Source organism: Dipodomys ordii, unplaced genomic scaffold (genome assembly GCF_000151885.1).
Source record: "Dipodomys ordii isolate 6190 unplaced genomic scaffold, Dord_2.0 Scaffold39, whole genome shotgun sequence".
Taxonomy (NCBI): Eukaryota; Metazoa; Chordata; class Mammalia; order Rodentia; family Heteromyidae; genus Dipodomys; species Dipodomys ordii.
In genome coordinates, this window is record NW_012267255.1 from 12461034 (window position 1) to 12472373 (window position 11340).

Sequence of the window (11340 nt, forward strand, 5' to 3'; positions counted from 1 at the left end):
TGCTTAGTTCTACATAAACAACAAAATACAATCTCACATACACACACACACACACACACACACACACACACACACACACATGCAATGAACTGGGTGCTGGTGCTGGTGGCTCATACCTGTAATCCTAGCTACTCTGGAGGCTGAGATCTAAGAATCATAGTTCAAAGCTAGCCTGGGCAGTAAAGTCCCTGAAAGTATTAGCTCCAATTAATCACCAGAAAACTGGAAGTGGAGCTGTGGCTCAAAGCGGTTGAGTGTTAGCCTCAAACAAAAGAGGTCAGGGACAGCACCCAGGCCTTTGAGTTCAAGTCCCATGGACAAAAAAAAAAAAGAGGTATATTTTGATGGCTCACTCCTGTAATCCTAGCTACTCAGGAGGCTGAGATCTGAGGATCATGGTTCAAGCTAGCCCATGCAGGGAAGTCCATGAGACACTTACCTCCAGTTAACCACTAGAAAATCAGAAGTGGAGCTGTGGCTCAAAGTGGTAGAGCTCTAGCCTTGAGCAAAAAGAGCTTAGGGACAGTGCCTAGGCCCTGAGTTCAAGTCCCACAACCAACCACAACAACAAAAGAGACCCAGAAGGGACAGGTTGGCACTGCCATATTAATTAGGCCTTTGCTAACTAATGCATTTTGATCCCGTGGCCTGTCCTAAGATTACCATGCCCAAACATGCTGCCTACAAACTTTATTAAAAAAGAGGAGGCTGGGGTGTAGCTCAGTGGCAAAGCGCTTGTCTAGCAAGTCCAATGTCCTGGGTTCGATCCCCAGTACCAAAAAAGAAAAGACACACAAAAAATACAATTAAAAAAAAAGGAAGAGGTAGGTAGTCTTGCTGCTAAATTACTAATTTTATTCTCCATTTCCTCTACCTTGATGTGAGAAAATGAAGGTCTTTCAGCCAACAAAGAAACAAAAACCATAAAAACAAATACAAAGAAAAATAAAACAATAACAAAAAAACTCTTAGGAACAGAGCCCAGGCCCTGAGTTCAAGACCCAGGACTGGCACCCCCCACCCCCCCCAGACACTCATTATCCTGAAACTCAGATTTAACTAGATGTCCATTTGGTGACATTCCCATAATATCCTTACCCTTTTGGGGTAGCGGCTAGGATTTTAAGAAGGGGACATTGGATGAAGGACCCCTGGGAAGGCAAGAGGTCTTGTTGCAACAATTACTTGGTAAGTCAGAGGTTGTCAAAGAGGCACAGGACACAGGGGCCTTTAATCAATGTCTGTGCACCACAGCTTTGGTGAGTCTCTTCCTAAGAAGATGTCAAGGGATAACAGATACATGAGGCTGTCGGCCTGGCGCCTTCCAATGCTCCCTGCAGTGTGAGAAGCCTCCCTACATGGATCTCCCTTTGTCAGAACCCACACAGGTGCCACTCACAATGTCCCACAGGAAGTTGGTCAGCCAGTAGGTGGTGGGGCTCACTCCACTGACAAACTGCAGGTGCTTAGCTTTAGTCACTCTCTCTTGGATCAAGTAGAGGACAAAGCTGGCCGGGACGAAGGACATTGCGAAAATCACACAGATGGCAACCACAGCATCCACAGAAGTGGTCAGCCTGCAACAGGACCAGAGACACAGCGAGGGAGAAATGAAGAGGGAAGCATAGAAATCAGGGAGGCTACACATCAGGCTCTGGGCCATCCTCAGCCACCTCAGGACCCTCCCTTGAAGCGTGACAGTGCACTGAGTTGTCTGAATCAATCGGGGCCAAGGTGAAGTGGGTATTGTTTATTGGTTTTCTGTTTCAGGAGGAAATTTCTAGAGAAACTTTCTTTTAAAATAACAACAGGGGCTGGGAAGGTGGCTCAGTGGTAGAGTGTTTGCCTTGCATGCAATGAGGCCCTGGGTTCGATTCCTCAGTACCACACAAGCAAAAAAACCCAGAAGTGGTACTGTGGCTCAAGTGGTAGAGCACTAGCTTTGAGAGCTGAGGGACAGCTCCCAGGCCCAGAGTTCAAGCCCCATGACCACCACCACCACCACCAACAACAAAACAACAACAAAAAAACCCAACAACTATATTTTCTGCTGGTTACTGGTGACTCATGCTTGTAATCCCAGCTATTCAGGAGGTTGAGCTCCAAGGATCTCTGTTTAAAGCCAGCCACTCAGGAAAGTTTGTGAAACTTTTATCTTAACCACCTCCCCAAAAGCCATAAGTGGAGCTGTGGCTCAAGTGGTAGACCATTAACCTTGAGCACAAAAGCTCAAGGACAATGCCCAAGCCCTGAGTTCAAGCCCCAGGACTGGCATGCGCGCTCGCGCGCGCGCGCACACACACACACACACACACACACGCACGTATACACACACACACACTATATTTTCTAATTATTTGAGATAGTATATAGAGAGATCTTATACTAAATGCTCCTGTTGGTTTAGTAATTTTCTTTTGTCAAAAAGAATTAGGTTACCTTGTTTAGTCATATTTTGGGGAAGTGCTCACAATATAAAACTTACGTAAAAAAGGGAACAGGCCAGTCTTACAGGAGCAGGGTTCCAGATACCCTTCCTGGACCAAAGAGAAGGCATCTGGCTTGTGGGGTAGTGAGGGCTGAAGCCAGCCTGATCTTCAGGACACAGGACTGGACACAGAGCAGGATGGGGTGGGGCAGGGAAGCACCTCTGTACTGAAGGAGCACTTTGAGCTCCACAGAGTCACCATCTGGGGTAGTCACGCTCTCATGACACTCGAGAAAGCCTCATCCTCATATAGAACAAGCAAAAAACCACAAGTGTGTTTCTAGGAAATGTCCTAAATATGAAGGGCTATCGATACTAAGTTCTTAAAACGCTATTATATACATTTCCTTTAGTGAACATACTATTAAAAAATTTCAGTTCTGTGTGTATGTGTGTGTGTGTGTGTGAGAGAGAGAGAGCGAGAGAGAGAGACAGAGACAGAGACAGAGAGACAGAGAGAGATACCGATAATGGGATCTTGAAATTCGGGCTTTGTACTCTTGTTTGTACTCTTGTTTGGCTTGAGGGCTCTTGTTCAGGGCTGACATTCTACCACTTGAGCCATGCCTCTAGTCCAGCTTGCTTTTTGAAAATAGTTAATTGAAAGTGGAAACTCATGGACTTTTCTTCCTAGGCTGGCTTTGAACCCTGATCCTTAGCTCTCAGCCTCCTAAGTAGCTAGGATTATAGACATGAGCCTCTAGTACCCAAGATTGCTTGAAGCTGTCCTGTAAGAGCCTGAATACAAAGATCTGAACACCCAGAAGCAGGACCGCGTGAGAGAAAATATCTGAATCTAGAACACAAGCGTAAGCCTAGAATCTTCTTCAGCTTGGAAGATAAAGATTTCTGGATTCTTCCCAGTCCCTAGCAATCATAGAGGAATCTTTTTTTTTTTGGGGGGGGGGTCTGGTTGTGGGGCCTGAACTCTGGGCCTGGGCACTGTCCCTCAGCTCTTCAGCTCAAGGCTAGCGCTCTACCACTTGAGCCATAGCACCACTTCCAGCTTTTTTCTTGTTGCTTATGTGGTGCTGGGGAATCGAACCCAGGGCCTCAGGTATGCAAGGCAAGCACTCTACCACTAAGCCACATTCCCAGCCCCCATAGGGGAATCTTTGTGTCAACTTCAGGACCAAATTGTTATCTAGAACTCAACAGAAACAGCATAAAATATGTTTACTTTCCAAATCCATGTGATCTCAGCTGAATGGCCATACCGTTTGTACACATAGCATTTGAAACTGTTCTATTCATGTGTGTCTGATCTAATAATGTTGCCATTGAACCCAGCACTGCAGGGTAGTGAAAATCCTTTCTCATTTCCAAAAGTGGGGGGAAGGGGGAAGGGATAAGGGGGCAGGGCAGGCAGCGGTGGGGAGGGGCGGGGCTTACACAGTGATCTCTGAGAGCTGCTCCTTGGTCAAGTTCAGGGGCTGGCTGATGACCGTGATCCCATGCTCCTCTGGGTTTCTGCCCTTGGGCAGGCTGGCCCGGAGGATGGCATTGTGGGCCACGTTCAGAAAGCTGACTAGAGCATGCCAACCTTTGTTGTTAAACCACACCTAGAGAGAGGACAGAGATGGGCTAGGTTAGGCTGTGTTACAAACTTGACCTGGAAGAAGAACTTTGATGACAGCTGTTTAAAGAAAAAAAAATCTTACAACAAGAAAAAGAAGGTGGGAAGGAGGAAAAACATGGCAGCTGGGAGGGATTCCTGTCTGGATTGCAGCAGCAGCAGGGATGGAATTTAATGAAGCTGGGAACACAAGAATAACCAGATGTGCCAGGCGCTGGTGGCTCACACCTGTAATCCTAGCTACTCATGAGGTTGAGATTTGAGGATCATAGTTCAAAGCCAGCCCAGGCAGGAAAACCCATGAGACTCATATGGTCAATAAAATACTCCCCCAAATCTGGAAGTGGGACTGTGGTTCAAGTGGCAGAGCTCTAGCCTTGACCAAAAGAAGCTCAGGGACAGTGCCCACACCCTGAGTTCAAATCCCAAGACAGGCACATAAAACAAACAAAATCCCCAAACAAAACCCAGATTGCATGAGGGCAGATCGTACTTATCAAGTACCTTAATGTTGTCTTGAGTTTCAAGGTATTTAAGGAATTCAGGTATTTCTTTAGAGGCCTCTCTGGTGATAGGGCCCTAGAAAACCAAAGAAGCAAATGAGAGAGTCCCCCTCCCCTTCTATAGTACTCATGACAATTTCTATTTCATAATAAGGAATCAAGTTAAAAATCCCATTCAAATGCACAGCCTGTATACATACCCCGCTCACATTCATGATCTGGCCAAGGTCTCTTAAAAAACTAACAAGTGCTTCTCCAGTAATGGGGATGGCTGGGAGCTTTCCTCCAATGGATATTCCTCCATACCTACCGGGCAACAAGAAATCCTCAGGTCGGTGCCACAAATTCATGTTTACCTGTGTTGCTTTCTCTCTCTCTCTCTCTCTTTCTTTCTTTCTTTCTCTCTTTCTTACTCTCTTTCTCTCTCCCTTCCTTCCTTCCTTCCCTCCTTCCTTCCTTCCTTTCTTTCTTCTTCCTTTCCTTCTTTGTTTTTTGGTCAGTCTTGGGGCTTGAACGCTGGGCCTCAGCACTGTCCCTGAGCTCTTCAGCTCAAGGCTAGAATTCTACCACTTGAACCATAGTGCCATTTCAGGCTTTTTCTGTGTATGCCATATTGAGGAATTGAACCCAGGGCTTCATGCATGCTAGGTAATCACTACCACAAAGCCACATTCTCAGCCCAGGGTACTATTTTTTTTCCAGGTTATAACTTTTTATAAGAATAGTTTCTATGGGGCTGGGAAGGTGGTTCAGTGGTAGAGCATTTGCCTTGCATGCATGCGGCCCTGGGTTCGATTCCTCAGCACCACATAAGCAAAAAGAAAAAAGCCGAGTGGCACTGTGGCTCAAGTGGTAGAGCACTAGCCTTGAGCTGAAGAGCTGAGGGACAGCGCCCAGGCCCAGAGTTCAGGCCTCACGACCAGATCAAAAAAAAAAAAAAGAATAGTTTCTATGCCCAGCCCTGGTGGCTCATGCTTGCAATCCTAGCTACTCAGGAGGCTGAGATCTGAGGATCTCAGTTCAAAACCAGCCCAGGCAGGAAAGTCTGTTAGACTCTTATCTCCAATTAACCATGGGAAAAGTGGAAGTGGTGCTGTGGCTCAACAGTGGGTAGGGGGCGGGGGTAGGGGAGAGAGAGGAGGGGAGATAAATATATGTATATATTTATATACATATAAATATATGTATGTATGTATATATTTTACCTCTGTTCATTGACCCAGAATTTGCTCTTTAAGCTGAAAGAAAGAAAAAAAATCATGCAATAAAAACCACACATATGGCAGGATTAACTCTCCTTCTTAAATAGTCATTGGGGTGTTTCAGTCTTCAGGGATAGTTTTGCATTTCCTGAAACTCAAGCAATGTGGAAGTGGCCCACCAGGGAGGCCCAGTGTGAATCCACACTGGGAGAAAGAAGTGATGGCTTCCATGATCAGATCTTCCCATCCTCTCCTGCATGCCCAGCTTTCTGAGCTACTCTGTGGTCAGGTCACATGCCAGACCCATGTATGAAAACAGCAGCCACCATACCAGCTCTCCCCCTTTTACCATGGGCAAAAGAGACTCTAACAATGCCCTGCAGACTAGAGGAAGTGCTGACTTGCTTCTCAGCCTGAAGTGAAGACATCAGCTTTCAGACAAGGAGAGATAAGATGACAAAATGGAAGAAGGGCAGCAAAGAAACCTAAACCACAATTCAAGTCATCTTGGGCTAGTATTGTCAAGGATCATCAAGCAAGCAAGCAAGCAAATAAAATAAATAAATGTAATATTCTGTATTTCAGATTAGTATGGGGCAAAGTTTAGAGTGGATGCTGTTTGTTGCTCTGTGCTTTCTGCTTGCATTTTGGGACTTGGAGGGACTCTTGTTTTGCTAATGCTATAGCTTTTCCCGCCATGTATAGTGTATTCTAATCCTCTCAGTCTGTTTATCCTTTGTTCATGGATCTGGTAAGGGAAGCAACTGAAGTACTGTTAAAATTATACAGAATGTTTCGTGGTTAAAGCCTGAGAGCAATATAGGGGCTGGATCCCATTTCTGGAGGGATTCTTTTGGTGGAATGCTTTTCACCTGGCTGCTTGCTCTTCTGATAGAGGCTGCTGAAGGTCTTCCATCTCAGAGCATAGAGAACTAGTTATGAAAGAGTTCATGGCCACTTCAAAGGTAGTGGTAACAGGGGATAATGTACAGTTCTAGTATGATGATGCAGCTGCCCAACTAGCTCTCTCCGCACCCCCCCAACCATCTAGTTGTCTTCTTGTCTTGCTTTTTATTTTCCTTCTTGCTTATCCTTTTTCTCCTCTGTCTGCTCTCCTTTATTTCCCCACCAAACTCTAGCTCTCTTTCTTAACTGGTTAAAATATAGGGATGTATTATTGAATAAATCCTATGCTTAAAAAATCATATAGTAATTTGTATTATGTATGTGTGTATGCTTGTGTATATATGTGTGTGTACTTGTTTTGGGCTTGAGTTCAGGGCCTAGCCACTGTCCCTGAGCTTTTGAATTCAAGACTGGCTCTCTACCACTTGAGCCACAGCTCCACTTGTGGCTTTTATGGTGTTTAATTGGAGATAGGAGTCTCACAGACTTTCTTGCCTGGGCTGGCTTTCAACCATAACCCTCAGATCTCAGCCTTCTGGGTAGCTAGGATTCCAGGCATGAGCCATCAGTGCCCAGATATTTTTAGTAAACTGTTAATAGTGCTTGGGTTAACTGGGTACCAGTGGCTCAAGCTTATCACTGTAGCTATTTAGAAGGTTAAGATCTGAAGGATCATAGTCCAAGGCCAGGCCCTGGGAAGAAAAATTCACTAGACCTCATCTCTAAAATAACTAGCAAAGAAATCAGAGACAGATATGTAGCTCAAATGGTAGAGTGCCAGCCTAGCAAGCACAAAGCCCTAAATTCAGATCTGTCAGTACAACAACAAAAATAGTGCCCAGGTTAAACTTTGACAATTTGCCCTAAACATAGAAACAAACAAACAAACAAAAACCCAAAATGAAGTTGCATTTTACTTGCATATACCTTACCTTGCTTTTTCTGTTAGACAAGACCTTCACAATTGAAAAAAGGAAACACTCTACTGCCCTGCTCATAGATAAACTGTCAAGAGTAGATTAACTCCTGTCCCTAACCGATGTGTTCAGGGGGTCAGGATGAGATGTCTCAAAGGATCCTCTCTTACCTGCTTCTTATGAGAGCGGGGTACGTCTTTACCAAGTAGTCAGAAATGTTCCTGTTAGTCAGGTCTTGTAGGATTTCAGTGCTGGGCTGTGTTCTCTGAGCAAGGAGACATGTGCGTTATTTTGGAATCTGAGACCGTACAGAAGCTGCTTGCTGTTCATTTCCAAAAACAATTATTGACTCAGAAGCTGGATGATGCTAAGCAAAGAATCAACAAGTTCCCACATCCATGATACGAGGCTCATCTGTGGTCCCTCTTTTTCTGTCTACTCCATGGATGACACAGAATGGCTAACTCCAAATTACATCTCAACCCATCTGTGTCTCTCCAGTGCCAAATCTGCCACCCTGGTTCAAGTCATCACTCATCTCACCTACGCCTCTATAGAAACTTCCATACAGCCTCCTGAATGCCACCATTGATCTGTCCAGACTCCACCCAGCTACAGACTGAGCTTTGAAACTGTAAATCAGCCACCTTGATTGCCTGTAAACTCTAAGATCAAATCTGATATCATTGCCAAAGCTTACCAGAGGCCCTGCCTCTGTGTGTCTGAGATCACCTGCTGCCCACCCCACACTCCTAGAAGTGAAAAGTGAATTGTCCAAAAGGTTTTGGAGAATTCACAAGTTGGGCCACCAGGTGGCACTATCACCTTATAGCTAGGAACCCTCAGCATTGCGTTTCTTGTGTTAACCATTTTCATAGATCAAAAATGCATAGCTGATAGACTCTGGTGGCTTACACCTGTAATCCTAGCTATGCAGGAGGCTGAAATCGGAGGAGCATGGTTCAAAGCCAGCCTGGGCAGGAAATGTTGGTGAGACTTAACGACCAAAATGCTGGAAGTAGAGCTGTGGCTCAAAGTGGTAGAGTGCTAGCCTTAAGCAAAAGAGCTCAGGACAGTGCCCAGGCCTGAGTTCAAGCCCCATGGCCTAAATAAATAAATATACACACATAAATAAGAAAGACAGAAAGACAGAAAGAAAGAAAGAAAAAGAAAGAAAGAAGCATCTATTCTGCCAGGGTGCTTCGTGGAGGTAGCTGAGGGGACTGCAGTACCATGAAACCATGGCCATCTCTATATTCTCTTCTTCCTTATCTGCTTTCTCTCTCCTTTCCCTGTCCCAAAGTCTCCTATCCACTGCAGCTCTTTCCTGTTCCTGCCCAGGTCGGATGGATGGTTGCTGTTGTCTCCCTTAATCCCCACGCTCTTGTGGAGGAAGCATTTACACACAGACAAACAGAGATTGAGAAACCTTGCTGACTTAGCCCTGGGGAACTTGTCGATGGCCAGTGTAGGCCAGGAACCGGCCTGTCTCCTCTAGGCCACACTGCCACCTGCTGGCCACACTGTCTCCTGCTGGTCACCCTGACAATGGCACCCAGAGGGACCTGCCTAATTCCCTGGCTAGAATCTAGGCTGGAACAAGTGCTGCTGTCTGGCATGATTTGTGCTAAATTGTTTTCTAAAATTCTCTGGGGAAAAAAAACTCCACATGTACTGGCAGTTGGGGCCACCTCAGGACCCACCACCACTGAAAGCACAATTAGAGCAGGAAGGGACCATGGAGACCACCGCATCCCATGGAGACCACCGCATCCGCCATCTTGCTTTCCAGATGAGGAATTCACCACATTGCTCTCAGCACTGTGCCCTCTACTCTTATTCCTGGTGGAATGGCAGAGTCCTTCAGTGAGGGAGAGAGTGGATGTGTGTGTGTGTGTGTGTGTGTGTGCATGCTATTTTCTTCCAGAGGCACGAATGATTGTGAAAAGTAGAGGTGGGAAGGAAAATAAGAGAAACTGGTTTGCCTTTTCTATAACCTCTGCTTGTTAAATTGCTATCCTGGGACCACAGACCAATGCTATTGAAGGTGAGTTTCTAAGTTAGAAAGGCAGGCGGGAATTAAGATTCATCTAAGGACGCAGTCACCATGTAGCAAGGCTAGGCCTGCTCTCCCCACCCCAGGGGAGACCTTCATGTGCAGCTTACGGCTGCCATCACAGCTACCTGACTGCAAACCAGATGGAAGCCAGGCTTCCTCTCAGAGAACAGAGAATGGGAACAAGCTGGTGGCCTCCTTCCTTCCCTTGGGATCGCCACCTGCTTGGTGGAGTCATACTTCATAGGGAGACTGTATTGCCTGAGATTGATAATAACATATGTCTATTGGTGGGAGAAGGTTAACATATAGTCATATAGAAATTGAGTTGCCTTATATCTGTTCTTTCTGCTGTCACTGTTAGAAAAGGGCCTTTTTTTTTTTTCTGGGTGGCTGCAACAATGAAGATGGTAGCCCAGCCTCCTTTGATGCTAGGTCTGTTCAGTGACAGATAAGGGAAGGTTCTGGAAATCTTCTTGCACACTTTGTCTTCTCTCTCTCTCTTTCTTGCTTTTTTCTCCATCCCTCCTTCACTCCCGCTGTCTAGAACACAGATTTTTGCCCCCCAGGCGGATGAGCTGGAGGCCTGTTTAGCACAACTGAGGACATGATGGACCATGGGCAGGAACTTGAACATGGGAGAGGAACAAGCCACGGCTAGCATAAGGTTGTCAATGCTTGAGTTGAATCTGATCCTAAATAATTCATTACCCACATTAGTTCACCAAATCCTCCTAATCATACTATGAAATTATCCCCAACTTCTTCTAGGTAAAGAGATAAAGGTTCAGAGAGATCAAGGAGGCAGCATGGCCTCTCTGACACCTAGGCCCACACCCTTCCACCACAGCGGAACACACAGCGTACTTGGGAATTGTTCATTCACTGACAAGTCAGGAGAGCAGGTGTCCCAAGTCAGCTGAGAGGCTGTTTCAACCAGAGACAATGTGAGTCTTCTCTACCCTGTCTAAAATCCCTCACAGAAGGTCTAGAGTGCAAAAGATGTACTGCTGGCTGTGTGTGTGTGTGTGTGTGTATGGGCATTTGAAGGTATATCATAGCATTATTTATGGTAGAGAAAAAAAAGAAAACTCAAATGACTAACAAAGGGAGATTAGTTAACTAGCTTAAATGAAATCCAAATGCTGGAATGGCACATTGGTACTAAAAATTATGTAAATGTATAGGTATTGGCTTAGTTGTATATTTATGATACGTTACTAGGTGAAGATACCAGGGTTAAGACAATATTTTGGAGCTGGGTATTGGTGGCTCACACCTATAATTCTAGCGACTCAGGAAGTTGTGATCTGAGGATTGAAGTTCAAAGTCAGTCCAGGCAGGAAAGACCATGAGAGTCCTATCTCCAATTAACTACTAAAAATTCAGAAGCTGTGCTGTGGCTTAAGTGGTAGAGTGCTATCCTTGGTTAAAAAACCTAAGGGACACCATCCAGGCCTTAAGTTCAAGCCTTAGTACTGACATATATACACATATACAGAGAGACAATATTTCAACTGTAATTCTGTTCATGTGAATAAACCGCAACTATTATTGATGGTTCTTTCTTTCTTTCTTTTTTTTTGGGGGGGTGGGTCCGGTCATGGGGCCTGAACTCTGGGCCTGGGCGCTGTCCCTCAGCTCTTCAGCTCAAGGCCAGCGCTCTACCACTTGAGCCACAGTGCCACTTCC

General features: G+C 45.5%; 1 protein-coding gene across 1 annotated transcript in view; it reads right to left on the minus strand.

Moving 5' to 3' along the window:
- Abca4 (ATP-binding cassette, sub-family A (ABC1), member 4) overlaps positions 1–11340 on the minus strand; it is a 127803-nt gene that overhangs the window by 19706 nt on the left and 96757 nt on the right. Inside the window, exons 31-36 of the mRNA XM_013018245.1 lie at positions 7763–7857; positions 5773–5805; positions 4768–4873; positions 4569–4643; positions 3881–4050; positions 1400–1577 (exon numbers count right to left, since the gene is read on the minus strand). Of these exons, the coding sequence (XP_012873699.1) occupies positions 1400–1577; positions 3881–4050; positions 4569–4643; positions 4768–4873; positions 5773–5805; positions 7763–7857 (657 nt within the window). The remainder of the gene's footprint in view (positions 1–1399; positions 1578–3880; positions 4051–4568; positions 4644–4767; positions 4874–5772; positions 5806–7762; positions 7858–11340) is intronic.